The 19,913-nt window shown below is 45.5% G+C and overlaps 1 protein-coding gene across 2 annotated transcripts in view; it reads left to right on the top strand.

The window, feature by feature from the left end:
* The window catches only part of LOC119974498 (histone-lysine N-methyltransferase PRDM9-like), a 41,894-nt gene that overhangs the window by 7,085 nt on the left and 14,896 nt on the right, over positions 1 to 19,913 (top strand). For both annotated transcript variants that reach the window (XM_038813438.1, XM_038813437.1), the window contains exons 4-7: positions 4,232 to 4,364; positions 4,994 to 5,131; positions 13,009 to 13,280; positions 14,775 to 14,842. In XM_038813438.1, coding sequence (XP_038669366.1) covers positions 4,232 to 4,364; positions 4,994 to 5,131; positions 13,009 to 13,280; positions 14,775 to 14,842 — 611 coding nt within the window. The remainder of the gene's footprint in view (positions 1 to 4,231; positions 4,365 to 4,993; positions 5,132 to 13,008; positions 13,281 to 14,774; positions 14,843 to 19,913) is intronic.

The following is a 19,913-nucleotide window of genomic DNA, read 5'->3' as shown; positions in this document are numbered from 1 at the left end:
AGTGTCCAACCATCAAGGTTTGATTTGGATGTCATGCAATTGCCTCCACCAGCTACATGGCATGCCTACCCACGGGAATCTACTTTGGAGTTAATGTTTCATTTTATGTCTGTTACTTGTCTGCTTAGAATCCCTGGGAACTTGCTTGTATTTTTATTTATATTCCTGACCTGCATTTTGTCATATTTGAATTTCATAACCTGCATATACTGTGTGCGATTTAATGGCCACGTTGGGCTTGAGCAAGAGTGCAATGGGGTCATTAGATCATGGGAGAGGCTAAATTGAGAACCACGTGGGGCACCGATCAGTTTGCGTTCTAGCCAGCCTGCTCCTGTTGGCAAAATCAGGATCTCACCATGGCATGGCGAGAAACCAATAATCAAAACTTAAGGCCACTCTCCATGCAATAAATGGGAATGACCCCTATCTGACGGCCCCTGTGATCTAACCGCCTCCACAGCAAGTGGTCACGGGGGAGCTGATTAATACACCTTTTTAAAAATGTGAAGCTGGCGGAACGGCTGCTGCGAGGTGGTGTGGAAACATCTTCACTCCTGGACTATGAGCCTGAGGGCACTGGTGTAGCTTCCCATTGCTGGGGGTGGAATCTATGATTGGGGTGGGCCGCCACCATTAGGGTGGATCGCCCCTCGTTGGGGTGGAAGAGGGGTGGGTGTCTCAGCGCCAGTGGGTCCTCCATGTCACCCCTTGGATTGTGTGTGCCTGTTACATGGACAGCCCCAGGCCCATTCCTGTCTGTCTCACTGACCACCCATGCCTCCCACTGACCGTGGAGCAGTCTGGCTATGTCGTTGAAGGCCATTGCTAATAGGAACTTGGCAATTGTAGTTAGGTGTGCACGTCAAAACTCCCAAGTGCCAGAGGTGTCATATGTCATGGGTGTAACTTGTTTAATGCTGTCGATATTGTGTTATTTGTGTTGCTAATTTTAGGATGGTTTGCGGAATGTTCATAAAGATCACAAGTAGCTTTTAAATTGAACAAAGCTGTATATTTATTCACACTACTTTATTAGATTTAACACTCCGATATCATACACAGTTGATAATAAACATAATCTGCACTCATCTACTACTAATTTCTGCACTGTTACATTAACTATGATCTGCTCTCACTCACACTATCTTTCCATCAGTCTGTCCTCTCGCTTTCTCCTCAACCTCTCACCCATAAGGCTTAGCAACAATGCCTTATATAGTTCTACATCTAGCTCCCTCTAGTGGTTGATTTGGACATAACATTAACCCTTACAGTTCTTTACATTTATGATAATGTCACACATATGTGTCCCCAATTTCCCCGAGCCCTGATGGTGCCATCCACCTTCCCACCCCTGCCGACCCCTCCCCCAACTATTTCACCCTTTACCCCCTTCACCCCTTTCCAGGGCCCTCTCAGTGATCCTCAACCTGTTTAGCCTTCCATGCTGTACTGCTGCGTCTAGGTGTGTCCCCAGGATGCACATCAGAGTTGAAGGCAGCCTTCTGTCTATCGCGTCCTGTGGCCTACTGTTGGGAGCCCCAGGGTCGGTGACAGCCCCGCTAGTCTGAGCGTCGGGAAGCTCACAACAGTTCCTGCTCGCTACAGTTCTCAATGTGCTTGATGGATGAATCCTTCCAAAATCTGTGAGCAATTTGGAATATCTGCAGATTAGTTAGACGATGGACGTTAACTTTGTTTACATGAGGCTGCACAGCAGGGTTCACAAGGACAAACTCAATGATCACTGCTACATCACTGAAATCTCAAAGTTGCTGGGCAGAACCTGGATCACTGCTCTTTCGATGTCTTGATCTCTACTCGAAAAATATGGTTGTGTGCAATGTTGAAAGGCGCCATGATCTAGCTCTAACATGCTTCCAGAGTCCTGATTCTCCTGTTAATTTTTGTTGTGTACAGTTTTGAACAAGACAATGAAGGATAATTAGCATCTATGGAACATATTTTTATTCCTTCAGAAAAGCTGAGAGAATAGAAGAAAACCTTGTATAGTATCTGATTATTATTTACTCATATACGTCATACTCAATTATGGGTTTTTTCGTATTTTTAATTACCTTGTATAAATGCAGATGTGCTTTCATTCAGATAGAGCGAGGTTCCCCAGAATGAAGACATTCTTGGTTGCTTTCGTACCTCAGGTAGAAGTCAATGATGTTTATTGGACAATAATATTTCTCTCTCAGTGATTGTGCTTGGGTTAGCTACATTTGGGATATCTGTGAAGAGAATACAGAAGGGTGGTATTAAACATGGGAAACCGTCTAAAATGTGTGCCTTAGTGCTACACGAGGAATGACTGATTTTCTTAAATGGATCTTGGGGACCGTTTTTTATCAAATGTGATACAAATGTCGTGAGAGTCCCTTTGAGAAATGGGTGTTTATCAAATGGCTGCAGTGATGTCATTGTGTGGGTGGAGCTCAGCTGTCTGTCTTTTACTTTTGTTTTTGAGCTGGCAGCTGCCGTGTGTTTAGTTTTGTTTTCAGAGGTGGAGAGCTGCATTCAAAGCAAGCAGCTGTATCATGAGCTTTCTCTCTGCAAGCTAAAGAATGTCTCCAGATCATTGATGATTTCAAAGTAGTACCTGTTTCTGTAGAGCATTTAAACTTGCTGTCTTTATTTTTAAAATGATTTAACTTATGGATGTTGTTTGGGAGAATTTATTAAGTGTTACCTATATAATATTGTATCTGGGAAAGTATCAGTGTTTGTCGTTGATACAATGTTTACTGTGTGTTTATAAAATGTTAACTGGATTCATAGAATAAACATTGTTTTGTTTTTAACATACTTTAGATCTCTGTTGCATCACACCTGCAAAGTGGGCCCTTCAGCTCCCCAGAACCAAAATCTATTTAAAGTTGTGGGTCAGGTGAACTCCATGATACACATTGGTGTTCTATAAACCCTGGCCCAAAATAAATTGGGGGCTCGTTCAGATTAAAAGTTTATTTTTTGTGATTGGATTGGCTCAATGAACTTAAAGCCAGAGAGGGGTGAGCATATTTGTGTTTGCTTTTCAGGCATGGTATACCAGTTTAAGTAGAGAGTGCGTTGTGGGCAATGGCTCTTTCAGAGGCTCGGAAGTTTTTTGGGGGTGGAGAAGGTCACATGCAGTACCTTACAAAGACTAAAAAACGGCTTTTAAATTTGGCAAAAAACATTGCAGTTAGTGTTACCTGATCGAACACAAAATGAAGAGGTGCTTAAGGCGCTAGCTGAGCATTTAAAATTGTTTCAGATACATCTTACTCAGTAGAAAGGGTAAAAATTCAGTTCCAAATCAAGCAACTTGAACATGAAAAATAATTAAAGCAGCTTGAATAGAAAATGAGAGAAAAAGGGAGATACAGATCAGAGAAAAATAAAAGGAGAGAGAAGAAAGAAATAAAGAATAGCCCTAGCAGAACAAAAAGAAAAAGAGAGAGAGGAAAGGGAAAAAGAGAGAGTTCGAACTTCAGAAAATGGCCATGAAACATGACAGTCAGTTAAAATTGGCAGGTGTAAAGGGAAATGTACAGTTGGAGGATAGTGATGAGGATAAAGAGAAAGTGCGTCGTAGTCGAAGGCTTGGTGGGGATCTATTTAAACATGCCCAAGCATTACCAAGGTTTAATGAGAAGGAGGTAGAAGACTTTATCATTTCATTTGAGAAGGTGGCTAAACAAATGAAATGGTCACGACATGTGGTTGAGGTTTTACTGATTCAAACAAAGCTGGTCGGTAGTGAAGTGTTTGTATCACTATCAGAGGAGGTATTTGGGAAGTATGAGGAGGTGAAAAAATCCATCTTCAGTGCCACCTGCTGTCTTTATTTTAAAAATAATTTAACTTACAGATGTTTTTTGGGGAAGTTATTCAGAGTTACCTGTAGAATATTGTATTTGGGAAAGTGTCAGTGTTTGTAGTTGATAAGATGTTTCCTGTGTTTATAAAATGTTAACTGGTTTCATAGAATAAACATTAGTTTGTTTTAAACATACTTTAGCTCTCTGTTGCATCACACCTGTAAAGTGGGCCCTTGTGCTCCCCATAACCAAATTCTAGTTAAAGTTGTGGGTCAGGTGAACTACATGATACACTTTGGTGTTCTCTAAACCCTGCTCCATAATACAAGAAATAACGGGGAGGAATATGGATAAATACTTTGTTTTCCATATAATCTCTGTCGCAATTCAAAAAGTCTGGGCATTCTGCATTTCAGAACCAAAAAGTTCCATCGTCGATTACATTCCATTCAGAAGAGGATAAAAATGATGGAACTCTGGGCTTCTCGAATGACACAGTCACAGATAAGAAAGAGATCGTTTCTGTGAGAAAGATCAACAGAAAAACAGGTACCTTGGTTTGGTGAAGTGATGCTCGTAGTTAATCCAATTATGGTATTTGTCCTGTCATAAAAGATTTCAGTAAAGTATATTTGAGGACGTTTCAAGGATGAATAAATGCTTGACATGACAATGTGACCACTGCAGCAGTGTCTGAAGATACATTAATTCCGTGTCTTGCTGAACGAGATAAATATGTTCAGAATTGGCAGCTGCTGGGCAGCATGGTAGCACAAGTGATTAGTGCTGTGACTTCACAGCGAATGGGTCCCAGGTTCAATTCCCTGCTGGGTCACTGTCTGTGCGGAGTCTGCACGTTCTACCCGTGTCTGCGTGGGTTTCTTCCGGCTTCTCTGGTTTCTTCCCACAGTCCAAAGACGTGCAGGTTAGGTGGATTGGCCATGATAAATTGCCCTTACTGACCAAAAAAGGTTAGGGGGGGTTATTGGGTGACGGGGATAGGGTGGAAGTGAGGGCTTAAGTGGGTCGGTGCAGACTCGATGGGCCGAATGGCCTCCTTCTGCACCGTATGTTCTTTGTTCTCTTGATCATTCAAAAAATAAACAAACTTTACATGCACCAAGAATTACATTTAATTTATCATGTTCTGTCCATGATCTTTTTTATTTATTTCACAGTTGTTTGCTCTGGAAATACTTTGGGATCTACAAATGAACAAGTGATCAAAGAGACTGAAAGTAGAAGATACAGTTTGAGAAACAGAGAGAGAAAGGTTTATACCGAAGAAAGGGAACTTTGTGATGATGACTACCTGTGTATGTACAAAGTATATCCAATCCTTGGGTCAGGAAGAATTTATTGGGAGATTTGGTGTGATGACATTAGGCCTTGGTAAACCAGGGCATTTGCGATAAAAATGAACATGGCATTGTAGCAGGAGAGGAGTGCAAACCTGTGCTTGCCTGTCACTAATTCTTCATTATCTTAATCACAAAAAATATCCTAAATTATGGGTTATTATTCTGAAATATTGTATTGTAATAGAATCTGATTTCTTTTGTAAACTAAAGGCCTCTGATTTTAGGGAATAACAGACTCATTTATGTTTGAGTACATTTTATTACATTTATCCAATTACTCTGAGAATCAAGTATGGAGTCTTCAGTATTGGAAGGGATGTGGTTAGAAAATCATATAATTCAAAGTATAGTCTAAATTGTGGATTGGCTCTCGGTCCAAGTGTGATTTGTCTCAAGGTTTAGAAAAACATTTGTAACTGGCTCTGCGTTAGCTTCATTTAAATAATAAAACTGTAATCCAGAGGAAGTAATATCTGATTGCATTATGATCTTCACGCTTCTTTGAAATTCAGTCTCCACCTTCAAAATTCCCTTGCTATTTTTGTGGAGTAGACTATTAACCAAAATAATCTCAGGAGGCCCTGGTACAGAACAAACATTTATTAGCCAATGCGTTGGGAGAGCACAATCTCAGAAAAAAATCTGTGGAGCTGGCTCTATCCAACTGAGAAACCAAGTAATAATTATACATTGTAGATCACATAGATAAAGGCATAATTTACATTTGATCATTATCTGGTTCTAACTTTACATTAAACAAATTACAGGTGTTTACCCAGGCAGAGTGAGTATTTTCTCCCCTTATATTTCCCTGGCTCTCTCCCTAATCTCTTGTCAGCATGCTGGTTGTGTCTGTGTCTTTACATCTTAGAAAACTAAGTGTAAGATCTACACTTTCCTGTTATTGCATATATTAAGTAACGCCGACCATGCAACTAACAATGCAGAATCTTGTCTATCCGCTTCGGGTGCCAAGTAATTTTATTAGGTATCTATTGATCGATTATGACAGAAATTCGCGTTACAGAATTTACAAAGTTCTCAGTTCAGCCCTTGCCTGCAAAAGACTGTTTTGAGAATCAGATTCTCCTTAGTAACTTACAGAACAACTTGAATTCAAAATACAATAGCAGTAATTTTGGAAATAATGGAAATAATAGCCTAAAACTATTACCGTTTTAGGAATTTGTTATCAGTCTAAATCAATCTATTCCTGCCCCTATAACATGCTGATTGGTTTGGATGGGTCTTCAATACATTTGATTTGATGATTGGGTTGTCAATCTTCAATATGCAACATTAACTTGGAATTATCAGTCATGTTGCATCTTCAAATTCTTTAGTGTGTATTGCTATGCAAAATCTGTTCTTATTGCACTGGTATGCGCTTTATCTTATGATTCTTTCTTTTGGACAACGGAAGGCTCATATGAACTCTCATGCCAACCTGACCTTCATTGGAAATGTTGCACTTGCTCAGCTCGTTGCGAGTTGTTCCTTGCAAACAGATATCCATTTTGCAGAAGCAAGCAATGTCCATTTTGTAAAGGCAAGCAATATCCATTTTGCACAGTCATGATGGAATCCATTTTAAATGGTTTCTGATAGAGCTTTTTAAGTCAATTATTAATTCAATTTATTAATTAATCCTCTTTTAATGACAAGAAATAGCTAGTTTCTTTCACCAAGTTAGACTGAAAAACATGTTATTGAGGGTCTCACAGGTGGCTTGGAAAAATAAGTTTTCTGAGGTCATTAAAATCCAGTTGGACTGAAAAACACGCCATTGAGTGTCTCACAGGTGGCTTCTATTGCTACGTAAGCATTTAATTAGTCCCATTTGATCTTTTGCTACATTGTGAAATTTTCCTCTACTGACTAATATGCTGATCAAAATCCTTTAATGGACTATAATTATTGTTTGCCCTGAAAAATCATTGTAATTAAACCATATTCATTAGTTCCCCTCCTACACTGCCCACTCATACCTTATCAGGTGGAGCATGGTTTTGGGAAACGTTTGCCAAAGTTTTCATTGTTACTGTCAGTGCTGCCTCTTTGGAATGAAGGACTGAACATACTGCCCAGAAAAAAATCTTGTGTACAACAGAGTGGGGAAGATCTGACTGGCACTGTGTGTAATTTTCAGCAAGGAAGGTTGTTGCTCGTTCTGCTTTCCCTTAATTTGCTCTGTTATAATTACCTTTGCTCAAGAGTTGCCAGGTATCTTTCTGATACCACCACAAGGTTCAAACTGAATATTGATCAATGACTCGATACACCAGTTAGTAAGTTTGATATCAATGCACATTTATTTACACACACATCCAATTATTACTCATGCATAAACTCTACTCGCTAAACTACAACTGCTACTAAAAGCCTATACTTAACTTCGAGTGCCCACTCAGTCAGAGGAACAATGGCCGTTGTCCGGTTCTGATACTGTTGGCTTCGAACTGGTATAGAATACTAGCTAGGAGCGTTTATGTCGTAGCGTGCGTTGACCTTAGACTTACTTGGTTGGTGCTTGGCGGGCCTCTCGTAGCTGAGAGCCTAATGCCAAGGTGAAGGCAACGAAGAGGAGTAAGAGTAAGAGCAAGAGAGCGAACTGACCTTGGGGACTCTGCTTTATAGCCCCAGTGTTTTTGCCCTTCTTGGTGGATCCTGGACTTGGTCCCAATTAATTGGACCATGTCCCAATCGTTTGTATCGATTCTCTCCAATAACGCGGTTGTTCCCCGATCGTTGGACTCTAGGTAACCGTTGGCCTGCCTTTGTTTTAGCCTCCACTGGCGCCGGGTCTTAACTGGTCATGCCGTTCCTGAAGGAGCATGGACGAAAGAGTTCGATCGGTGCTTGCTACTTCGATAGCGTACGGGGAAAGTGGGTCTGGGACCTGTAGTGCGGGGGCTGCGTTGAGTGCTCTTTTTAAAGCATCCACGGCATCAGTATGCTGCGGAAGCCATTCCCAAGGTGCCTGTTTCTTGAGAAGTTCCGAGAGGGGCACTGCTTTAGTGGTGAAACCGTCGATATGGTTTCGGCAGTAGCCAACCAGTCCTAAAACTGACCGGAGGGCTGACATTGTGGGGAAGGGGCAATTTGACAATCGAGTCAATCCTTTTCTGCTCGATCTCGCGTTTACCATGCGTGATAACTGTTCCCAAATATATCACTTTTTCTTCCAAAATCTTGGCCTTTTTGGGGTTAACTGTACATCCAATTTCTTTTAGGAGTCCTAGGAGTTCTGCTAGAAGTGAAATGTGCTCTGCTTTTGTGTCTGCCTGTAGTAGCAGGTTGTCTACATCTGGACCAGACATTCGGGGCGGGAAAATTTAGCTTATCCATTTGCCAGCTGTCGGTGGAAAATGGAGGGGGAGTTATGGAAGCCTTATGTTATGTCATTTAAAAGTGAAGGCAAATTTGTACTGGCACGCTTTAGCCAATGGAATGGACCAGAAGCCGTTACTAATGTCCAAAACCGTAAAGAATCGTGACTGGAGTCCCTGCTTGAGCATGGTCTCGGGACCTGTGGCTACGGTGGGGGCTGCTGCTGGGGTTACTTTGTTCAGTTCTCGGTAATCAATGGTCAGTTGCCATGATCCATCGGTTTTCCTGACGGGCCAAATCGGGGCATTATTAGTGGAGGCTACTGACCTCAGTACGCCATGTTCTAACAAGTTATCTATCACTTTTGAGATTTCTCCCTCTGCTTCTTGAGGAAATCCGTACTGTTTCTGGGGTCTGGGGTCAGGACCTGTAATCTGCACAGAGCCAGCCATTCTGCCACAGTCGTGCTTGTGCTGTGCAAATGCTGCTTTGTGTTCTTGCAGGACTGCCCTAACCTGTTTGTCTGCACTAATTGTTCTCGGGTCAAACCAGTAATATCCAACTGAGCTGATCCTATTTGCATATTCCCCTACTGTGAGCGTGGTGGGGGCTCGTGCTGCTTTTGCCATTCTCCAGACACATTTGTTGACTAGATCAAATGAAAGGTTGTGGGAGCTCATAAAGTCGATTCCTAAAATGTGTTCTGCTGTGTGGGGCAGATCAACTAACACTATGGGGTGCTTGGTTGCTATATTGCCGATTTGTATGGATACAGGGGCTGTGATGTGTCCCTGCTGTGAGTGGCCTGTAAAGCCGCTGAGGGTGATGGTGTCTGTAGTGGGCCATGTGTCCTTCTGAAACATCGTGGAGGAATTGAGCGTGGTGCGGGACCCTCCTGTGTCCCAAAGAAATTCAATGAGCTGACCCCGGACTTTGCCTGCTACGATCGGTCGACCGGACGTATCCCAAAGGGTGTCGCAGACCCAAGTTGGGGAGCCCGAACACCGTCAGTCTGTGCCGTTCATGTCTCCCTGGTCTGAACGGGCGCGAACACTATGAATAGGCTTTGCCCTATTCTTATTTAGGGTGCCTGTCTGTTGGGCTCTCTGTGGTTTCTGTGGCTCGTTGCACTCTCGTGCAAAGTGTCCTAATTGACCACAGTTGTAACACTCCTGCGACTTGGGCTGGGGTGGGCTGTACCTACTCTCATTTATCCATGCGGGGTTCTGGTGCGCTTTAACTGTATGCATATCTGCATTTGCCTGCTCTTCCTCGGGTTTCCTAAAATTGGTTTTGTTCTGAACGGATTGCTCCCAAGCGCGGGATAACCTTTTCAAAAGCCATTTCTCATTGTGGGCCTCATCTGAGGGGTCATAATTCGCGCAAGCTCTCTGTCCTGCCTCTGTTGCATGAGAGATCAAGATTCAAGTCCATTTTGCCATGTTATCTGGGGACAAATGGGCGCGGGCAAATTCTCCAAAAACTACAGTGAAATGAATCCACAAGAGCCCAGCAAACGCTGTGGGGTCCTCTGTCTTCTTTTGCCTGCAACTATTCAGGCCTTCTACCGGGTCTCCACTGTTATAGCCGATCACATCAAGGATCGCTGTGTGCATCTCTGCTAGGGTACCTCGTCCTACATTATGTGGGTCGGGAAGGGCTGCTACGACTGAAGGATAGAGGCTCAAAACTGTGAGCTTTACCTGCTCTCTCTCGTCCAGGCCGTACATGTGGCCTGCTGTTTAACCTTCGCGAAGAATTGGTGGGGAACTGTAGTGGGGAGGAACGGTGTGATTTTCTTGCACGCGTCCCGTAATTGGGTCACGGTTAAGGGGGTTGTATACAGGAAATCCATGTCTCCTTCTGCTGCTGCCCTGCGGTGTGTGGTTACCGGATTCATGGGGGTGTGTGTTGCCTGTTCAGTGGGGGGTTGGGGTGCTCTCCTTTTCTGGGGCTTCTCCTGTGTACATGCTCCATGTACGTATCTATGGGCTGTTTCGTTTAATTCCTGCCAATCGGGGCCGTTTTCCTGATCTAGTTGGGGTCCGAATGTGCTCTGAAAGCCATTTTGAACTGAAAGCAGGGATTGCAATTCTGCAATTTGCTTCTGGCACTTTACGTGGTCTACCGAGCTCTGCCTTTGTTCCGTTGTGGAAGCATGGAGTGCTCGTAGGGCTGCTTTTAAATCATTGCACTGTTTTTGCAATGCCTCTACATGCTGTTCTGTTTCTTGTCTTACCAAGACCGCACGTTGTGTGTCCTGGTAGGCCTTGTCATACTGGGTCTGGAAGCTGCTTAAGTGCGCCAGACAAGACTGGTGTGCCCTCTTGGCATCATCCACCTCTCTGTCTTTTGCTGCTAACTTCCCTCTTAGCTCGCTGTTCTCTCCCTCTATCTCGCTCACATCTACCTTACTCGTTCTATCTCTCTCCTCTATCTCTCTACGGAGCGTCCTAATGACCTCCTCTGTGTCTCGCAATTGTGCCAGACAGGACACGATTGCCATTGGCTTGCGAGCTTTTCCCAAGCTCTTCTTGTGGATCTCGGTCAGGTTCTCCCACCAAGTATGTCCTATACTCCCGGGACCTGTTTCTTTATTCGTGCAAAGTTCGCTCCAAAGGGGCCATTCTTTCCCTTTGAGGTAGTTCCTTATTTCCTCTTCCCAAACGGGACACTGTCCTACTCTGCTGGTCACTGCGACATCGAATTCCTGTGGGTTCATAATGTGTTCCATTGCCTTCATTGCCATCTTTCCTATATCTGGGTTCTCTATGAAATTTGGAACAGGGGGTGATAAAGTGGTGATGTCAACACGGGTATGGCTTACGCTAATTTCCGGCCTACAAAACTCCCGACAGTTTTACTCAACAAAATCTCTCAGGTTTACCTTATATCCCTGTTAGTACGCATGCATTAACACACTTCTGAATTCTGGAGGATTGATCAGTACTGCTTAAACTCTTGTAGTTTTTCTGTTTCCAATTGGATTTCTTTCTTTTTTTTTATAAATTTAGATTACCCAATTATTTTTTCTATTAAGGGGCAATTTAGCATGGCCAATCCACCTACTCTGCACATTTTTGGATTGTGGGGGCGAAACCCACGCAGACACGGGGAGAATGTGCAAACTCCACACGGACAGTGACCCAGAGCCGGGATCGAACCTGGGACCTCAGCGCCGTGATGCGGTTGTGCTAACCACTAGGCCACCGTGCTGCCCCTCCAATTGGATTTCTAATTCAAATTGTGGGTTCTCTCGGAGTTGTGGGGCCACTTCTAAGTCGGATCCCGTCAGACGTCGGCAGTAAATGTTGCTCGTTATGCTTTCCCTTAATTTGCTCTGTTATAATTACCTTTGCTCAAGAGTCGCCAGGTATCTTTCTGATACCACCATAAGGTTCAAACCGAATACTGATCAATGACTCAATACACCAGTTAGTAAGTTTGATATCAATGCACATTTATTTACACACACAGTCAATTATTACTCATGCATAAACTCTACTCGTTAAACTACATCTACTACTAAAAGCCTCTACTTAGCTTCAAGTGCCCATTCAGTCAGAGGAATAATGGCCATTGTCCGGTTCTGATACTGTTGGTTTCGAACTGGTATAGAACAGGAGCGTCTATCCCGTAGCGTGCGTTGACCTTAGACTTACTTGGCTCGTGCTCGGCGGGCCTCTCGTCGCTAAGAGCCTAATGCCAAGGTGAAGGTGACGAAGAGGAGTAAGAGTAAGAGCAAGAGAGTGAACTGACCTTGGGGACTCTGCTTTATAGCCCCAGCGTTTTCACCCTTCTGGGCTGACCCTGGACTTGGTCCCAATTAATTGGACCGTGTCCCAATCGTTTGTATCGATTCTCTCCAATAACGGGGTGTTCCCCGATCGTTGGGCTCTAGGTAACCGTTGGCCTGCCTTTGTTTTAGCCTCCACTGGCGCCGGGGAGTCTGTCCTGGTACCGATTATTTCAATGTTTCCTTTGTCCACGGAGATAGCTCATTACTATGCTAATGGCTTGTAGTTTCAGTTCTGTCTGGGTTCTGCAAGTTCCAATCCACAGGAAACCTTGCACATGCTTGTTTTTTTCTAGTGCTGTCCATTTTTCCCTGCACTCTTTGCGAGTATCCATTTTGGAATCGGGACGTGGCCACACCAGGTGGCTACAAGGTGCCCAGTTACTTTCAGCATCTGATAAATCATAGAAAATCCTACTTCTATTGGCAGACTGAATTCTAATGAAACGATAAAGACCATGGGTGGCATTCTCCGTTCCTTCAGCCAGCCAATGGGGTTCACCATTGTGGCCACCCCACGCTGTTGGGAAAACGCGGACGTGGGTGTGCTGCCTGTGGAGGGGAGGATCCTGCCGACAGAGAATTCAGCTGCATACCTATGATAGGTCATCTGCTTCTTCTCAGTAAAAGCCTCCTTCACTGTCATGAAACCTAAATAACGAATGTAAGCCCTTATTCATCTTTAATTATATTTGTTATTTGATAGTTTGTGAAGACTGCGAGACATTTTTTATTGAAGAATGCCCTGTGCATGGTCCTCCAGTATTCATCAAGGATGCGGTTGTTGAATTCAGCCAACCAGACAGAGCACGTTTAACCCTTCCAGAGGGTCTCAGCATTGCAACCTCGAAAATTCGAAATGCCGGTCTTGGCGTGTGGAATGAAGGGAAGGTTATTCCCAAAGGAGTTCACTTTGGACCCTATGAAGGAGTCGTATCAAATGAAGAATCAGCTGCTATCAGTGGATATTCATGGATGGTAAGTTCCTAAAATGGTATTCAAGTTTCTTACTTGTTTGAAAAGAAAGTTCAGGCCTTATTTGAATGCAATTAAAAAAAAAAAATTTAGAATACCCAATATTTGTTTCCGATTAAGGGACAATGTAGCGAGGCCAATTCACCTAACCTGCACATCTTTGGGTTGTGAGGGTGAAACCCACGCAGACATGAGGAAAATGTGCAAACTCCACACAGACAGTGACCCGGGGCTGGAATCGAATCCGGGCCCTCAGCGCTGCAGGCAGCAGTGCTAACCACTGCTCCACCGTGCGGCCCTTTTTGAATGCAATTTCAATCATTTATTTCAGGTTTCTGTTCCTGGTTGCTACTGGGTGCAACTGATGAGTTGAAAACAATTGAAGACAAAATCAGTTTCGCTCTGATCTTTCTCATCCTGATCTGGCCACAAAACTTGTAGAGTTGTTCAAAACTGAAGTCTACTATTACTGGGTATGTTCATTGGAGATCTGGTAGTAACCAAGGAAATCTTTGAGCAGCAGACACCGCCAACAAGAAGCAAGAAAGCAAACAAACCTAAATCAGACTAAAACCCACTTTTCTCTCTCCATGTAGACCAACTTATTTTTTTTCACTTTTCACTTCACTGCTCACAACTTTTTCTCACCTCAGCTGATTTTGTGATTCCCTCTTTTTCTCTGCTCCCTCCTCTTCCTCTGTCCCTGAACCAGTTCTTCTCCACCATCTCCTTCTCTTCCATCTCTGTTTTCTATCTTCCCTCCATTTAGTTTATTGATACATCTTCACGGACACATTAGGAAGATGATATTGGGGTCAGGATTATTGGGTCTTTGGCTGAGTTGAGACTTTCATGGGTCTGTAGATGACGGGTACATTGCATGTTTTCAAAACTAACCTGATAACTTCCCCATGTTGGGAAACTGATTTCATTTGGGGAGCAATGGATTAGATCCTTGAGGCAGCAGAGTGGGAAATGGTTAGATCGGGCCAAGCTAATGCTAGGAGGAAGTTGTGGAACAGATGGCAACATGACAGAAAGCATGGCCTTGACTTAATTCAAGGATCATTCCTCACTTTACAAAGCTCCTTGAGAGTGTTCACCACTTCTATGTTTGTTGCTTTTATGGAGCTCTACGCTTTTTAATTCAAAGTATAGTCACAGAAAACAGAAAAGGATTTGTTTAAGTTTTACTGAAGAAGTGGGAGGCTAAGACTAGCTTTTTGCAATTTATGTTCAGCTTGACCTCTTGCTAAAATAAAGGTCATGATGTGGAGATGCCTGTGTTGGAATGGGGTGAGCACAGTAAGAACTCTTACACCAGGTTAAAGTCCAACAGGTTTCACCTGAGGAAGGAGCAGTGCTCCGAAAGCTCGTGTTTGAAACAAACCTGTTGGATTTTAACCTGGTGTTGTAAGACTTCTTGCTAAAACAAAGGTAAAATTGATTTTCTAACTTTGAAGTTTCCAATCCTTTTATTAAAATATCTTTCTGCAGATCAGTAAAGGCAAGCAAGATTTTGAGTATATTGATGCGAAGGATGAATCTAATTCAAATTGGATGAGGTAAGGGAAGACTGATACAATATCCTCATGATCTGAGAACCTTGGCCCCAACCAATCTCCTCAGCCTGAATAATCACCCTCAGCCCACTCCAGCTGATTGGACTGATTTCCCCAGCTCTCCCTCTGTCTGACAATGTCTCCTTCATTGCTCACAGTCCGCAGCTGCATCATTATGCCACAAGAGAATCTGCTCAACAGCCAGACAGCCTCACAGTCTGGGTGGCTGTGTCAACATTGGGCGGAATTTAACAGAAAAATTTTCAAGTTCATTTGCGGCGGGGTTTGCAGGGAGTTTCCCACCGGATCTGCCAGCGGGTTTCCCACCGCTGTGAAACGACGTTTAGGGCAGGATTCTCCGACCGCGTTCACCCGCCGACGAGAGAACCCCAGCTGAGGTCAATGGATTTTTCCAATGTCAGCGTACCGATCATGGCATTCTTACGGTGGGCGGGGTGGAAGAATCCAGCACTCAGTCACTTATTTGGGTGCTAGAAATTTCTCTCCGGTTTAGCCCACACTTGGGGCGGAATTTAACGCAAAAATTTCTAAGTTCATTTGTGGTGGGTTTTTCCTGCCAGCTGGTGGCAGGAAGGAGATGGCCACTGGATTGGGGATGATGAGCACTGGATTGGGGATGATGAGCACTGGATTGGGGATGATGGACACTGGATTGGGGATGATGGACACTGGATTGGGGATGATGGACACTGGATTGGGGATGAAGAACACTGGATTGGGGATGATGAGCATTGTGTGGGGATGGTGGACACTTGATTGGGGATAATGGGGAGGCACGGTGGTTAGCACTGTTGCCTCAAAGTTCCAGGGTCCCAGGTTCAATTCTGGCCTCGGGTTACTGTCTGTGTGGAGTTTGCACTTTCTCCCTGTGTCTGCGTGGGTTTCCTCCAGGTGCTTTGATTGCCATCCACTGTCCATAGAAGTGCAGGTTAGGTGGATTAGTTCTGCTAAATTGCCCTCAGTGTCCAAAAGTTTAGATTAGGTTGGGTTACGAGGATAGGGAGGAGGTGTAGGTTTAAGTAGGGTACTCTTTCCAAGGGTTGGTGCAGACTCGATGGGCCGAATGGCCTCCTTCTGCACTGTAAATTCTATGAACTATGCCGGCGAGTTCCCTACTGCTATCAAATGACACTTAGGGCACGATTCATCCAAAAGGAAACAAAGTCCCCAGCCAGCGCGTTTAGCCGTGTGTTTCCTGACACCCACAGTGCTGAGAAATACAGAGCAATTCAACCTGACACGCGTTGAATAAGGGGCCTGAACGGAGAACGCGCAGCTGAGGCCTCACATAGCCCCGTTTTGTAAGGTGAGGAGCTCCATTCGCCAGGATTCCCCATTGTAGCGAGGGGTCGGGATGGCATTTAAAAACAGAATCCCGATCTCCGACGCCCCTGAAATAATCCTCAATGTCCTCCTCCCACCAAGCCCAAACGTAACGGGAGGGCTCAACAGGTGCCGGAATGTGGCGACTAGGGGCTTTTCACAGTAACCTCATTCAAGCCCACTTGTGACAATGTGCAATTATTATTATTATTATGAGGCAATGGTGCTAACCACTGCGGCACCATGCTGCCCTTGCACCTACTTCCCGAAGGGCATACGGCTATGGGCCTCTGATCCCCTGGGGGACTTCCACGAGCACCTCTCCCTCTGGTCCCTGTTTGTGGGGACCAGTGCTGAATGGTGCTCAGCCGAGGTCTCTTGAGGCAAAAGGGTTGAATCCCCAAAGCTTCAGGTTCGTCAGGAATTTGAACATTAGAGTGATTCTTACTACCTCGCTCTAATGTGCAGATTTGCAAAAACGTGATCCCGCCCATTGTGGGCAGGATTTGCATCGTAGCGTGTCACGAGATCCAACAGGAGTGGAGTCTCCCCGCTTTCATCATCCGGGTGCTCCGGTTTCCTCTCTTACGGGCCAGAGTTTCGAGAACCCCAAAGTATATCATGGAGTTCACCTGAACCATAACTTTGAATGGATTGTGGTTAGGGGGAACACATGGGCCTACTTTCCAGGTGTGGTACCACAGAGAGCTAAAGTACTTTTAAATTAAAACAATGTTTATTTATGAAACCAATTAACACTTTATAAACCCACAGTAAACATCTTAACAACTATCAACACGAATCTTCCCCACAGATACAATATTCTATAAGTAACCCTTAATCTTTCCTTACAACATCCCTCAGACAACAAACCCTTTTTAACACAGATCAGATTTACATTCACTAATGAGAACAGTTATCACTTTGAAATCCTCAAATGATCTGGCGACAGTCTTTAGATTGGGGGCAGCACGTTAGCATGGTGGTTAGGATAAATGCTTCACAGCTCCAGGGTCCCAGGTTCGGTTCCCGGCTGTGTCCTTGTCTGTACAGAGTCTGCACGTCCTCCCCGTGTGCGCGTGGGTTTCCTCCGGGTGCTCCAGTTTCCTCCCACAGTCCAAAGATGAGCGGGTTAGGTGGATTGGACATGCTAAACTGCCCGTAGTGTCCTAAAAAGTAAGGCATGGGGGGGGGGGGGTTGTTGGGTTACGGGTATAGGGTGGATACGTGGGTTTGAGTAGGGTGATCATTGCTCGACACAACATCGAGGGCCGAAGGGCCTGTTCTGTGTTGTACTGTTCTATATGTTCTATATTGCAGAGAGAGATCCTTATACAGCTACTTGCTTTGCCTGCAACTATCCAGCTCTCAAAACAAAACCAAACAAACCCTGTGGCTGCCTGCTCAAAGCGAAAGTAAAGCAGACAGACAGCCGAGCTCCACCCACACTCTGACATCACTGCAGCGATTGATAAACACCCATTTCTTAAAGGTACATCCACTACAGTTATTCGTTAAACACCCATTTATTAAAGGTACTCGCACATGACACCTCCCACTAGTCCTGAAAGATGTGCTGTTAGGTAATTTGGACATTCTGAATTTTCCCTCTGTACCCGAACAGGTGCCGGAATGTGGTGACTAGGGGCTTTTCACAGTAATTTCATTGCAGTTTTGATGTAAGTCAACTTGTGACAATAAAGATTATTATTATTATGCCTTCGCACATCCCAAGCGGATTCCAGTGGGTAGGCCTGCTATGTAGCATGTGGGAGCTATTGCCCAGCATCCCAATGAGACCTTGATGCATGGACACTGTGCCTGAACACCTAGAATGCAGCGGCCAGCATCCGAACACCACCGAGTATACTCCGGCATGAACCGGGGAGGGGACCAGCACCCGGTCTAGGTAACGTTGTCTAGGGTACAAGGTCTGTGGTCCGGTGAGCAGGGCCCCTTACTGCGACCGGATGTATGTGAGCCACGCGTATCGATGCAGGGAGGGCTGGGGAAAAGATGCAATGGAGGAATGGAGGGTCCTGGGGTGGAAAATATCGCTGGTTGCTGTTCTTGCACCCTCTCTAATACCTTACAGGTATTACACATGATGGACGATACCTTGGACCCCGCAGAACCTGCCCTAGTGGTGCTGCTGGCAGGCCGGAGGAGACAGCCATGGCAGAGTCGACAGAGACTTGAGGTGGCGCCACATATGCAGGGCACTGCCCCATGGCCTGAGGTCCCGGCCACCCAGCAGGTAAAGGAGATACCCAGAGGGGGAGGCCCGAAATAGCAGAAGGTGTAGAGACGTCACTAGCCTTTCAAACAGATGACGGACAGCATGTGCCACAGAAGGCTCCACCTCAACAAGAGGATGGTGTAGCACCTGTGCCATGTCCTTGCAGACTTGGCACCACGTGGAGGAGTAGGATACCCACCCCAGTGGCCGTCAAGGTTACCGCAGCCCTGAATATTTCCGTCTCAGAATCATTCCAGGGCTCAAGCGAGGCCATGCGAGGCATTTCACAAGCTACAGCCCACAAGTGCATCCATGAGGTCACAGTTGCCCTGCTTGTCCAGGCAGAAAAACCATTTCAACTTTGACATGGAGCAGGCCCAACAGGATGCCCGGGTAGCAGGATTCTGCTCCATCGCGGATTTAAGGGGCTAATAGATGACACGCATGTCGCCTTGCATGCACCTGATAGTCTGGGAGTGCCCAACATCAACAAGAAGAGGTTCCACTCCCTGTGAACATCCAGCTCGTGTGCAACCGCCACATGAAGATAAAACACGTGTGTGCACTCTTCCCAGGGAGTGTGCATGTCAGCGGCGAGGGTCCGGAAAGCCTGGAGGACCAGAGATGCCCTCATCCTCGCCCACCTCACATGGGATGTGGCCCCGGTAGTCATTCCCCCTCTCACCACCCATTCCCGCCCGCCATCCCTCGGCCGTGCCCCTCTCCCCCTTTTCCATTCTCTCCCCGCGCCCCACCCCCACTTCCCACCCTCCCAGCTTTGGTGTAACAATATTCCAGGGCAATGGGATTGTGTCAACGGGTCACGGTGGACGAAAGGGGGATGATAATGGTCCGCAGAGTGCTGAGCGCTGGTGCTCCTCAATCTATGCCATAGCCTCATCCCTGCCTATCTGCTGAGGTCTCGCTCACATTCATCATCTGTACATATTGTGCCTAGAGGGTGGTGGAGGAGCTGAGGATCCCCATGACTGGGGATATGGGGCATGGGATTGGTACTCAGACCCAATTACAGACGAAAGTGCCAGAGGTGCCATCCTGATCGAGGCCAACAGACCTGAATGCTGTACAGAAGTGTCCCCAACTGCCCTGATCTCCTGATAATGCCACCTCACTCACCCAACCCTCCCAGACCCCCACACCCTTCCCCCGCCACGACCCTTTTCCACTCCCCCCACTTAACCCCAACCCCACCCCTTACTCCCAACCACCAGTGCCCCATTGGTGATCTTGATCTGTTTATCATCCCATGCTCTACTGCTGCCTCTAGGTGTGACCCCAGGATGCACATCAGAGGTAGAGGCAGCCAGCTGTTTACCGCGTCCCTTAGTCCTCAATGCCTGACGGGTGTCCTCTGGGACTGGAGGGCACTGGCGCATTTGCCGGTGGCACATGCCTCGCTTTGCCCCACTGTACCAGTTGCTGCCTGCGAGGCGTGCCATAGTCAGGGGAGTGGAATTCATGGGTGCACCC

This window comes from Scyliorhinus canicula, chromosome 12 (genome assembly GCF_902713615.1).
Source record: "Scyliorhinus canicula chromosome 12, sScyCan1.1, whole genome shotgun sequence".
Lineage (NCBI taxonomy): Eukaryota > Metazoa > Chordata > Chondrichthyes > Carcharhiniformes > Scyliorhinidae > Scyliorhinus > Scyliorhinus canicula.
Note: the sequence above shows the minus strand (reverse complement) of the source record. Positions and strands in the feature narration are given on the sequence as shown.